Below are 13,749 nucleotides of genomic sequence, written 5' to 3'. Positions count from 1 at the left end.
GCAATGGTCCCAGGTGGGCTCGTCAAACTGGGGAACCAAAGATCGCCTGCAATGGAGGAAGTGGCAAGCTATCACAGGAGGCTGTGGTCTAGCTAGCTACCCTCAAGAGTGAGTGCAAGCAGCCCATCCCCAGAGCTCTGGGCAAACTGTAGAAGTGGTGTGACCAGTGGATAGAACACAGGCCTCTGGGTAAAAAGGACATGGGTTCTAGTTCTGGCTCTGCCACCTGTCTGCTGCATGGCCTTGGACAAGTCACTTCATGTCTCTTGGCCTCAGTTGCTTAATCTCTAAAAAAAGGGACGGAGACTGTGAGCCCCTTGTGAGACAGGGGCTGTATTCAACCTGATTAACTTGTAACTCCCCCAAAGCTTAATTAATGCCACTAAAAAAAATAACATTCACCTAGCATTTAGTACAGTGTTCTGTGTACAGGAAATGCTCAATAAATACCACTGATTGATTGATTGAGTGATTGATGCAGACTGGGGCTTGGGGGTTTCAGATGCACCCCAGTCCAACAGACGAGGAATGGGGAGAGCTCCAAAAGGAGAAGCAAGACTAGTATCTCCTCCTGTACCAGCACTGTCCTAAGACCTGGGACAGGTACAAGTTCAGCAAGGTTGACATGGTTCCTGTCCCACGTGGGGCTCGCTTTCTTATCCCTATTTTACAGATGAAGTAGTTGAGGCCCAAAGAAGTGACTTGTCCAAGGTCGCAGAATAGACTTGTGGTGGAGCTGTGATTAATGATAATTGTAACAATAACGATGTAATTTATTTAGTGCTTACTATGTGCAGACTCTGTAGTAAGCAATGGGGTGGATCCAAGCAAATCAGGTTGGACACAATCCGTATCCCACGTGGGGCTCACAGTCATAGTCCCTATTTTCTAGATGAGGTAAATGAGGCACAGGGAAGTGAAGGTACTTACCCAAAGGTCACACAGTAGACAGGTGGCCGAGTCAGGATTAGAACTCCTGACCTACTGACGCCCAGGCCCATGCTCTATCCAGTAGGCCAAATGGGCTCTCTATGGCATTGCTAAGCCCTTAATATATGTAAGCTCTGGGGAAGATCTGAGAGAATTAGGGCCCACAATCTTGGTAGACATAATAATTCCCATATTTACTAAGTGTCTACTGTGTGCCAGGTACCAGGAATTTACTATCTAGTGGGGAAAGTGTACTAAAACAAATCACAAATAGCGGGATGCGAAAGAGTATAAGGATACAGGAAATTGGGGGAAGGAGAGCGACTACCCAAGAATTTAAGTGATGAAACATGGGGAAAAATAAAGTGGAGTGAGGAGAGATTAATCATGGAAGGTCTACCGGAGGGGACGTAATGGCCCCCTACTTAGCCACGCTCTTTGTCCACTTCTCTGCTCCTCTAACATCAATCTATGTGCTGGGCCTTGCTTCATCTCTCTTTCCACTGAACCCTTGCTCACACCCTCCATGCTGCCAGGAACTCCTTCCCCATACATATCCAGCAGGCCTCTATTTTCCTACCTTCAAAGCCTTACAAAAAACACAGCTCCTCCAATGAACCCTGCCTGAATAATCTTTCCTCTCTAATCCAATTTCCCCCACTACTGGGGACTTCTTCAGTTGACTCTGTACATCTTAGGCATTTAGATACCCAATCCCAACCCCACCAAAGCATTTACCAAAGTATCATCAAACTAAATTGCACCTCACACCTGTAATCGATTTCAGTGTCTGTGTCCCCAACTAGATCCTCCAGCCTGTAGTTTATTTAGGAGTTTGTCTACCCCCTGGATTGTAAACTCTCTGAAACCATTAGTCATGCCTATCAACTCTGTTGTACTCTCCCACGATCTTGGTATAGAATCAATTGCTTATTCTGTGCAGATCCCAATACCTTAGTACAGAAGGAGCAATAAATAATGTTGATTGAGTTTGAATAGAATGTGCTAAGCACTTTCCTTTGCCAGGCACTCTACTAAGTGCTGGGGGAGTTACATGATAATCAAGTTGAATACAGTCCCTTTCCTACATAGAGCTAAGAGTCTCAATCCCCATTTTATAGATAATAGATCTAAGGCACAGAGAAGTGAAGTGACCTGCTCAAAGGTACACAGCAGACAAGTGGCAGAGCTTGTATTAGAATCTACATCCTTCGGATGCCCAGGCCAGTGCTCTATCCATGAGGCCATACTCACCCCTTTGAAGGTGGAGAGAGCTCTCGTCTGCTAGATGAGACTAGAGAGGGAGGTTCGGGAGGAAAGAAGAGCATAAGCATGTTGTTGGTGTCAAGAGAGATGAGAATTACACTTGAGACAAGTGATGAGAGCTAACTGGGTTGCGATGGGAAAGGGGTGTTGTCTTGCAGTCAGGCAGTCAGTCATATTTCCTGAGCACTTTCTGTGTGCAGAACACTGTACTAAGCACTTAGTAGAATACAGTATAAAAATAAACTGCCCACAACAAGCTTACATTCTAAAGTAACAGTTGCAGGAGAGGATTGAATACCTTAAAACCAGTGACAAAAGTTTCCACTTGGTGAAGAGAGGAATGGGCAACTATGTGAGAAAAATGATCTGGGCAGAAGAAGGAAGTACAGACTGTAGAGAGGAGAGGCTGGAGGCAGGAAGACCAGTGAGGAAGACAGTAGCCTATTCGGGATAAGGCAAGTGCCTGAACTGGGATGGTGGCCATTTGTCTGGAGAGGAAGAGACAGTGTGGGGAAGGGAAACCCAAAAGGACTGTATGTGATTGTTGAAACAGAATGAGGAGTCGTGATTCTACCAGAGACCAAGGAGAAGGAAACAACAGTTTTCAAAGGTGACACACAGGCAGCTACTAAAATAGATGGCAAAATACCATTTCATTACTTTGACAACACCGAAGAACTGCTGTAGTCACAGCTATCATAACATTTTTAACTCTTTTTAATTTTTCTATGGTATTTGTCAAGGACTTACTATGTATGTGCCAGGCACATTTCTTACGTGCCCTATTACCTAAGCACCAATTCTTGAACAAACATCCCTTTTCTTTTTTTCCTTCTATTCATACATTATTATTGTGTCTATCTCCTCTGCTAAATTGGAAGCTCCTGGAGTGCAGAAAGGATATCTATTTGCTCTATTTCACACTCCTAGGAACTTCATCAGTAGTCTAGCTGAGAGTCTTTGTTATTTTCTTTTACTTTGCTAAGCGCTCCCTATGCACCAGGCACTGTACTGAGCACTGGGATAGTGAATCTTCATTTTACAGATGAGGTAATGAGGCTTAGAGAAGTTTAGTGACTTGCCTAAGGTCGCACAACAGGCACGCAGAGGAGGCAAGATTAGAACCCATATCCTCTGACTCCCAGGCCTGTGCTCTTTTCACTAGGCTATATTGCTCTTCTAACTCTGTTCTATTGCACTTTCCCAAGTGCTTAGAACAGTGCTCTGCACACAGTAAGTGCTCAATATATATCATTGATTGATCAATTGATTGATTGATCTGGGCGGAGAGACTGACCAAGAGCTGGTGGGGTCAATCAATTTATTGAGTGCTTACTATTTGCAGAGTACTGCACTAAATGCTTGGGACAGTACTATAGAACAACATAACAGAATTTGTGGACACATTCCTTGCCCACAAAGAGCTTACAGTCTAGAGCTGGAGAGAGACATTAATCTAAATAAATAAATTGTTGCTATGTATAGAAGTGCTGTGGGGCTGATGCAGGGGTGAGAGCAAATCAGGGCACCACAGAAGGGAGAGAGAGAAGGGGAAAGGAAGGCTTAGAAAGGGAAGGCCCCCTAGGAGGAGATGTGCCTTCAATAAGGCTTAGAAGGTGGGGAGAGGAATTGTCATCTTTCAGAGATGGGGCCGTGGCAACTATGGGCCCCTCAAATCAAGTCGTTCCGTGTTGCCTCGGAACCCGGAGTAAGCAGTGGTTTGTGAAGCCCAGCACTGGAAGCCCCGAATCAAGCAGGCCCTCTCCTCTACACACACACACACACGGACACACTCACACACACACACATACACGCGCGCACACACACACACGGACACACTCACACACACACACACACACACACACACACACACCTCCCTTTCCCAACCCTTAAGGAGCAAACCAATTTACCATGGTCTGCTCTGAAAATGGCTGAAAAAGTATTGCAGCGGCAGGGAAGTAACTCCAGGAAATCAAATAAAAAATATCTCTCTTAGCATCCAATAATATCCAGTGTTCTCTCCTGCTGGAAAATCTAGATTTGTCAGATTTAGTGAAACCACTTTAGCCAGATTCTAGAACACTTTCATGAGTTTCATCTACAAACAGCATGGCCTGAGACAAGTACTGTGGCCTAGGGGATTGAGCATAGATATGGAAGTCAGAAGCACCCAGGTTCTAACCTCAGCTCTGCCACTTGTCTTCTGTGGGACTTTGTGTAAGTCACTTAACTTATCTGTGCCCCAGGTTCCTCATCTGTAAAATAGAGATTAAGACTGTGAGCCCCATGTGGGACACTGGACTGTGTCTATCTTGATTAAGTTGTATCTAACCCAGCATTTAGTACAGTTCCTGACACATAGTAAATGTTTAAAAAATACAATATCATGAAAAAAATCACCTCATATTGCCACACAAGACAGGAAGACAGTCAACCCACTGTGCTCAGATATTTTCAAACATCTTACAAGTAAAATATGGCGACCATTCAAACTTTACTATTTTGGAGGGTAAAGTCAGAGGTACTACTAAGACTAATCGCGTCATTTTTTTTTCTATTTGTAAGAAAGTCACAAAGCAATTATCAATGAAAACAGAATTTTTAAGGTACTCAAGGCTGTGGGAGGCAGCAGAGCCTACTGTAAAGAGTATAGATCTGGATGGCAGAAGGTAGGGTCTCCTATCCAGGCTCTGCCAACTGACTTTGGGTAAGTCATTTAGCTTCTCTGTGCCTCAAATTCCCCACCTGGAAAGTGTAGTTTAAATACCTCTATTTTCTACCCTTTAAACTAAGTGGAACAAGAACTGTGTCTGATCCTAGTGTATGTATCAACTGCACCACTGAAACATAGTGCCTGGCACCATTAGTAAGCACTTAACAAGCACAAAAACAACCATATTACAATTGTTATGAACATTATCATTACTATAATTAATAGCAATTACAATTGTATATTACATAACATGATTATTATATATTAATAATTATAAAAATTAACTGTACAACAATACAAACAATACATTGTACAAATTTCTGTTGTAAACATATATAGATAATATACATACACATGTATACTGTATACATAATAATAATAATAATAATAATGACGGCATTTATTAAGCGCTTACTATGTGCAAAGCACTGTTCTAAGCGCTGGGGAAGTTACAAAGTGATCAGGTTGTCCCACGGGGGGCTCACAGTCTTAATCCCCATTTTACAGATGAAGTAACTGAGGCCCAGAGAAGTTAAGTGACTTGCCCAAAGTCACACAGCTAATTAGTGAAGCTGGGATTTGAACCCACGACCTCTCACTCCAAAGCCCGTGCTCTTTTCCACTGAGCCACACTGCTTCTCATCATGATTATGATCATCATAAGAGTTTGGGTGATATCTTTCAATTTTAATTCCATCCTCTAAGTATATCTGGAAACTCCATGTTCCAGTCAGAGCTATTCTGGATGGGAAGCAACTTGGCTGATGATGTCATACTGGTCACTAAGTTACTGCTTTTTTGGCACACGTGATTGTGACTGTACCTAGCTTAGGGCAAATTATTTTGTATTCGAAGTGTCGATTTGCTGGATCCTTTTCTTGTTTTCTGGACTCATCATCTTTCAGTTGGCTAGCGATTTTTTTGTTTCCTTTGTTTCCTTTCCCTCTGAGGGGAAAGATGCTTCCTCAAGGTCTATTTCTGGCCATCCTTATCGGGTCTGCCATCTCAGTGGAAGAGGGCCACAGTTTCTTTGACAGGGAACTGTGGGCCAGAGTGGGATGGGGGACTCTGCCGGAGGAAATGTTTAAATTGAAGCTTCCACATCAACCTTCAGTGTACTGTTTGCCTTTCCCTCTGGAGATATTCTGCTGCAGTTTTTCCACCTTCAACTTTATTCAGTTTCTCCGTGGTCTTTTGACAGGCCTGGGTTTTATCCAACTTGCTCTATCTGCACATAACCTTTGGACCAAATGGAAGCATCATGTGAGGAAGGTGAACTAGTGATGCGAGTGATAGCTGAAAATTAGTTTATAGATTGAAATTGTATGTGTCCATGGCACAGGTCAAGAATATAAATTCCTCATGCGTTGTTACAAAACAAGGCAACCTTGTTAATGATTACTTCACCTCCCATTTGGTGAGCTTATTTTATTGTGGCATTCACTAAGTAATTAACCAGGTTCCAAGCACTGTGCTAAGTACGGGAAGAGGTGAAAAAAAATCTAATCCATCGGTGGTATTTGTTGTGAGCTAACTGTTTGCAGAGCACTGAACTAAGCCCTTGGGAGAGTACAATGCACCAGAGTTGGTAGCTATGTTCCTTTCCCACAAGGAGCTTATCAGTCTAGAGGGGAGGAGGCAAGAGACCACACAAGGATTTAAAGTACTCAGCACTCAGGATTTAAAGGTCTGCACACAGTAAGCACTCAATGGATTGCCTGATTGATTGACTAGTTAAGAGTCATGGGCCAGGCCGAGATAAAGTTAATTTCAGGATTTCACAAATGATATATTGATGTAACTAGGTTACTCTCCCAAGGACACGCAGCAAGCAATCAGCACAGTGGAGATTAGAACCCAGGTCCTATGACTCCAGGGCCCATGCTCTTCATACTAGATCATGGTGATTCTTGTGAAATGGCCTGATTACATAGTCCTGAACTAGGAGAGTCGCTTACTGCAATTTGCATTTTTAAGACAAGGAATACAACTTGGTTTGGACATCCAAAAAGAAAAAAAAAACTTTCAATCAGTTGTTTCTTTTTGCTTTATAGCTGAAAAGGGACCTTTCCTCAGCTTTTGCCTGTGACAAACTGAAGGGTCACTTGAACCACAGCAGGAAGCAGATGCTCTCCAGGGTGGTGATCTCTGTGTGGATGCTGAGCAATATCCTCAATAGAATGAACCATCACCATAGGAACGAAGAGAGGAAACAGCTATGTGGTCAACAAGCCTGAGGAAAACTAGAAGACCTTCCTAACCTTACCAATTTGTCCCCGCACTCCTCCTCCAAGCTTGGAATCCCTTCATGGGGAGGCACACCATTGAGAATTTCAAAAGCTGGGGTTAGGATTGTTTTGTAGTATAGTGAAGTTTTGTAGTGTATATTTAGTAAATGATAAATGGATTAAATTTAAATAAAGTTATCATTTTGGTTACTTTTTTCTTTTAGAAAGTATCTGATGGCAAATATTTGCAAATTTGTAAGAGTTGTATTAATTGACATGTCCTTATTATAATCCATCAATCCTATTTGTCGAGTGCTTACTGCATGCAGAGTGCTGTACACGAAGCACTTGGGAGAGTACAAAATATCAGTGTAATAGGTTTGGCTGACATGTTCCCTCTAAACAACAAGCTTACAGTCGAGTGGAATATTCTAGTAAAACAGAAGGCCAACTCTAACAGCTGCTCTTGAGCAGCTTGCTCTGTCTTCATACACTCTAGGAGAATTTGGTTCTTCGGTCTTGTGGACCTCCATCTGACATTGGTTTGAACAGTATTCCAGTTTAGGATAGAGAGTCATAGGAATAAATACTTTCTTGGATATACCAATATTTTACTCTCATTCTTACCCACATTTGAGCAGGTGATGGAGAGTGAGGAGTTTCTGCTACTTCCAACCAGTCAGGGCAGTGGTGTCTTAGTTAGAAGTGAGCTCCATGTTCACAGTGAAGGGTAAATGTTCCGTGTGCTGATGGCTTGGGCCCAAAACAGTATTCAAGAGCGGTGACTTCAGCTTCCCCAGATAACCCATCAATCAGTCATGTTTACTGAGTGCTTAATGTGTTCAGAGAATTGTACTAAGCGATTGGGAAAGAACAATGCAACAGAATGAGCAGACACATTCCCTGGTCACTACAAGATGATAGTCTACAAACTATGAACAGCTGCTTTTATATCAGTTAGGCTGTAATCTCGCCATGGGCAGAGAACCTGTCTTCTGACTCTATTATATTGTAGTCTCCCAAGAGCTTGGTTCAGTATTCTGCCCACCGTAAGTGCTCGATAAACACGATTGATTGACAGAATTTTGAACTTGGCTGGTGGAAGGGATTTCAATTTCCTCACCATGGGCTGAAGGATCACGGGTTTTTTTTTTTCAGATAACTGGGAAGATTGATGAGCTAGAGTCATTTTGGTATGTAATCCCCTGTTAATCAGTAGTTTTGACTGAACACTGTACCAAGCACATTGGACATTACGGTAGATTTTGTAGATATTATCTCTGCCCTCGAAGAAATCACAGCCATCAGGGGAGTTAGGCATTAAAATAAATTGAGAAGGAGGGTGGCCTAGTGGGGAGAATGTGGGCCTGGGAATCAGAGGGAACTGAGTTCTCAGTCCAGCTCTGCCACTTATCTATTGTGTGTCATCAACATCATCTTTTTCTTCTTCTTACTCGTCCTCTTCTACTTTTTCTTCCTCTCCTCCATCTCCTCCTCCTTCTTCACTTCCTCTTCCTTCTTCTCATCCCCTCCTCCTTTTACTCCTTTTCTTTCTCCTTTTCCTCCTCCTCCTACTTCTCAATCTTCTTCTTCCTCTTCCTCTTCTTCTTGTCCTTCTCCTTCTCCTCCTTTTTTCCTTCTTGATTTCCTCCTCTTTCTCCTTCTTCTCCACTTTCTCCTTCTTTTCCTCCTAATCCTCCTCCTCCTTCTTCTCGTCCTCTTCCCCCTCCTTCTTCCCCTCCTTCTCCTCCTCCTTCTCTTCCTCTGCTCACAGTAAGTTCCTAATAAATGTGACTGACTGACTGACTGACAGGTTCCTCAGGATGAGGCCCATAGACAGGTGTTTGGTCAGATGACCTCTTGACGGTTCATCTGACCTTCTGTCACATAGAGCTCTGAGAACAGTGCCTGTTACATACTAAATGCTTAACAAACACTTAAAATAAATTTGGCATTTCACATCATAGGCAGCAATCTTCAGCCTGTGGTTTGAAGACAATTTTGCCAGTAGTGAGCCTGGAGTTATGAGTGTTTTTGACAGAGAACTACTTGCACAACTATACACTTCATCCTTTCAGATTGATCCTGTTGTGTGCCGAGCACTGTATTAATCTCTTGGCAGAGTACAATACAGGACAATACAACAAAGTTGGTAGACAAGTTCCCGACCTTCAAGGAGTTTAGATTCTAGTGGAAGGGCTTACAGTCCAGTGGAAACATTGTTGATTCTGCTATAATTAAATCAATGCTGAGTACATGTCTTTTCACTCTCCTAGAAAGCAGCTCACTCCCTGCCCCACAGGACATACATAAATATCCCTATACTCTACTATTTCTCTCCCATTTGTCATTTATTTAATTGTCTGTCTGTCTCCCCCGCTAGTCTGTAAGGTTTTTGTGGGCTGGGATCATCTATAACTACTCTTGTGGATTGTACACCTCAAGTGCTGAGTATAGTGATTTGGACACACAGCAATGGCTTGGCGATTACCATTAATTGATTAAAGAAATGATTGCATAATACAATGCAGTTGGTAGACATGATTCCTGACCACAAGAACTTCACAGACAAAAGCTGTAAATTGCTAGCAACTTCCTAGCATGGCCTAGTAGAAATATCACGGGCCTTGGAGTCAGAGGACTTAGGATCTAATCATGGCTCTGCCACTTGTCTGCTTTGTGAACTTGGGCCAAAGTCACTTCACTTCTCAGTTGCTCAGTTGCCTCAATTGAAAAATGGAGATTGAGTGTGAGCCCCATGTGGGACAGGGACTGACCATCTTGTACCTACTCCAGGGTGTCCTACAGTTCCTGACATATGGTAAGCGCTTAACAAATACCATTAAAAAGAATTAGGTTCCTGCAAAGAGATCAGTAAGCATCGTCTGTGTGCATCCAATTGGCAGTCATTCGGTTCCTCAAGTGCTCAAACTGTCCCAGAAAGTGTTTGGGGGGTTGTATCGGGCTTCTGGGTACATTGAATTTCTGAGGACCTAGGGTTGGCTTTCCATCTTGATTGGCCTTTGAAGAGTTTGAATTCTCTAATCTGCCACTCTAGCCTGTTTTTCCAAAGATAAATGGGATTAAACGTTTTTCCAAGAAATTCAAACATGGCCGTGAGGTTTCCAAAGGAAGAACTGGTCCATGTCACACCCTTCCCAGTTTTTCAAGTAGTTCCTCTTGACTCTGGGGCTCTAGGGAATTCTTTCTACAATTCGAAAACCTTGGTGTCCTCCTTGACTTCACTCTCTCATTCACTCCACTTATCCAATCGTCACCAAATCCTGCCAGTCTCATCTTCACATCATGAAATTCTGCCCTTTCCTCTCCATCTAAACCACTACCATGTTAGTACAATCACTCATCCTGTCCAGACTGGATTACTGCATCAGCCTTCTTTCTTACCTCCCAACCTCCTGCCTCTCTCCACTTCAGTACATACTTCACTCTGCTTCCCAGATTATCTTTCTACAAAGACGTTCAGGGAGTGTCACCACTCTCCTCAAAAATCTCCAATGGTTGCCTATCAACCTCCAGATCAAACAAAAACTCCTCACGATTGGCTTCAAAGCTTTCCATCACCTTGCCCCTTCCTTCCTCACTTCCCTTCTCTCCTGCTATATATCACCCTGCACACTCCACTCTACTGTGCCTCAATCTCATCTGTCCCACCATCGACACCTGGTCCACCTCCTGGAACACCCTCTCTCCTCAAATCCTCCAAACAATCACTCTTCCCCCCTTCAAAGACCTACCAAAGACTCACCTCGTCCAAGAGGCCTTCAGACAATAAGCCCCCCATTTCTTCAGCTCTCCCTCCCTTCTGTGTCACCTCGAATTGATATATATATATATATATATATATATATATATATATATATATGCATTTATATTGATGCCAATTTACTTGTTTTGATGTGTATATATCTATAATTCTATTAATTTATATAGATGCCTGTTTCCTTGTTTTGATGTCTGTCTTCCCCCTTCTAGAATATAAGCCTTGTGTAGGCAGTGATTGTCTCTCGTTATTGCTGAATTGTACTTTCCAAGCACTTAGTAAAGTACTCTGCACACAGGAAGCGCTCAATAAATATAATTGAATGAATGGATTAAAGAGATGTTTTTTAATTGTATGGTGTTCGGTGCTATTTATTGAGTGCTTACTGTCTGCAGAGCACTGTACTAAATGCCTATGAGGGCACAATAGACCGACTCTGTGAAGGAAGCCCTCCCCTCCCCGAATCTGAAGGGCTTGAATCTTACCTACCACCCTGGTGGCTAGAGTAGGGGACATGTGCTTGGGCAAGCCAAAGTTGAATCTGGAAAATATTTTTTTCTTAAGCTCTGACTAAATGTCAGGACTGTTTTAAATGCAGGGGTAGGTGCAGAATAGTCAGGTTGGATCCAGTCCATTTTCCACATGGGGCTCAAATTCTTAATTCTGCTTAGACCAGTGCTTTGCACATAGTAAGCACTTAATAAATGCCATTATTATTTTTATTATTATTATTTGATAGTTGAGGGAATGGAGTCCCAGAGAAGTGAAGTGACCTGCTCAAGGACATCCTCCAGAGATGTGGAGGAGCTGGGATTTGAACCCACATTCTGTTCACTAGACCACGTTGCTTCTCAACGCCACCTGAGGCCCTCAGGACCAATCTGGATTGTGTCTGACTGTCCCCACATCTGCCCACGATTGACTTCCACAATTTCACACTCCCATTACCTGCTCCTCTCCCCAACCACAAGGAGGGAGAAGGACAAAACCCTAATACCCGAAGCGGATAGAAGCTCACAAACCTGGCTACTCCCAGGGCCCAGGTTCCAATGCTTCCCCAGGACCCAGCCTGGGGATGGTCGGACAGATGGAAGACATTTGATAGGATACCAGGATAGTGAATGAAATTAGATGCTGTGCTACCGAAGGAACTGGACGATTCCCCAGAATACAAGCAGGCTTTTGGTCAATCTGCAGTTCAGTTTTCATTCAGTTTGTATCTTCCACAGCACCTAGTACAGTGCCAATTCCAAAGAAAACAAAAAAAATACCATTGAGTGATTACATGTTTTGGCTTTGTATTATGTGATTCTTTCCCTGGCTGCCCTTTGCCAGTCTCTCCACCCCTTTTTAGTTTATGACTCTGAGATCCAATAAAAAGACTCAGCTCTCAGGATGAAACAGAAAACTTCCTGATTTGTTGGGTAATGTGCTGTTGCTTTTGGATTTTCAGCTCTCTTGGCGATAGGCTAGCTTTCCCTGGCATGTTCTTTCCAGATTTCAAGAACAATATTCCATTCTTAGACTGTAGGCCTTTTGTGAGATCGTGTCCAATCATCACAGAGCCTGGCCCATAGTAAGTGCTCAGTCAAGGCCATCATCATTACATTCTTGCCTGACAATTCAGCTCATAAACTATCCAAATAGAAGGCAACAAAAGGCAGCGATCAGTCCGTCCCAACAGTTCTTGGGAAAAATATTGAAGGTCTAGTTGGGTATTGAAAGTAATAATTCTGGCTCCGCCACTTGTCAGTTGTGTGACCTTGGGCAACTCACTTCATCTCTCTGTTCCTCAGTTACCTTATCTGTAAAATGGGGACTAAGACTTTGAGTCCCACAGGGGACAGGAGCTCTGTCCAACTTGATTTGCTTGTATCTGCCCCAGTGCCTAGTATAGTGCCATGCACTTTGTAAACGCTTAACAAATAACGTTATCATTATTATTATTATTATTATTATTATTATTAATTATTAATGTCGAGGCGATCCAGTTGGGAAGGTTTACAGTTCAGTATGTAACCAGTTCGCCAAGATAACAGCACTGAAGACGATTATGTGCAAAATGCCAAGGATGCCACGAAACAATGCAGAAAACCACTAGGTGGCTCCACTTAGATACAGGCGAGACACCCCACCTACCACGTAGGTGAAAGTGATGCCGATTTGTACTTCCCAAGCGCTTAGTAGAGTGCTCTGCACACAGTAAGCGCTTAATAAATACGATTGAATGAATGAATGAATGAAGTGATGTCCTAAAAGTCAGTCAGTCAGTAAGTCACATTTATTGAGCGCTTCCTGTGTGCAGAGTCCAGCTCTAAGCACGTTGGAGAGTACAATATAGCAATAAACAGAAACATTCCCTGCCTTCAACAAGCTAAAAAAATATATAGGGAAAGGTAGACATTAATGTAAAAACATAAATTACAGATAGGGATTTTAGTGCTGAAAGGCTGGAGGTTGGGGATTAATAAAGGGAGGAAGTCAAGGCAATGCAGAAGGGAGAGCATGATTTTCACCCCAACTTCAGCCCCACTGTGCTTATGTACAAATCCTTCTACTTTGCCATTTCCTCTTTCTGAAGTTTATTTTAATGTCTGTCTTTTTGTTGCTGTTTAATGGTATTTGTTAAGCATTTACTATGTGCCATGCACTCTACTATGCACTGGGGTAGATTCATTCATTCATTCAATTGTATTTACTGAGCGCTTACTGTGTGCAGAGTACTGTACTAAGCGCTTGGAAAGTACAATTCAGCAACAGAGAGAATCCCTACCTAACAGGGGGCTCACAGTCTAGAACAGGGGAGACAGACAACAAATCAAAGCAAGTAA

General features: G+C 42.8%; 1 protein-coding gene across 1 annotated transcript; it reads left to right on the top strand.

The window, feature by feature from the left end:
- The first annotated feature begins 5,866 nt into the window (after positions 1-5,866).
- LOC119922131 (testis-expressed protein 50-like) lies at positions 5,867-7,237 on the top strand. The gene is made up of 3 exons (XM_038742144.1): positions 5,867-6,181; positions 6,964-7,059; positions 7,157-7,237. The coding sequence occupies exons 1-3, from the start codon at positions 5,867-5,869 to the stop codon at positions 7,235-7,237; spliced, it is 492 nt and encodes a 163-aa protein (XP_038598072.1).
- Positions 7,238-13,749: the final 6,512 nt, after the last annotated feature.

Source organism: Tachyglossus aculeatus, unplaced genomic scaffold, assembly GCF_015852505.1.
Source record: "Tachyglossus aculeatus isolate mTacAcu1 unplaced genomic scaffold, mTacAcu1.pri SUPER_6_unloc_5, whole genome shotgun sequence".
NCBI classification, from domain to species: domain Eukaryota; kingdom Metazoa; phylum Chordata; class Mammalia; order Monotremata; family Tachyglossidae; genus Tachyglossus; species Tachyglossus aculeatus.
This window is presented reverse-complemented; position numbering and strand designations above follow the sequence as displayed.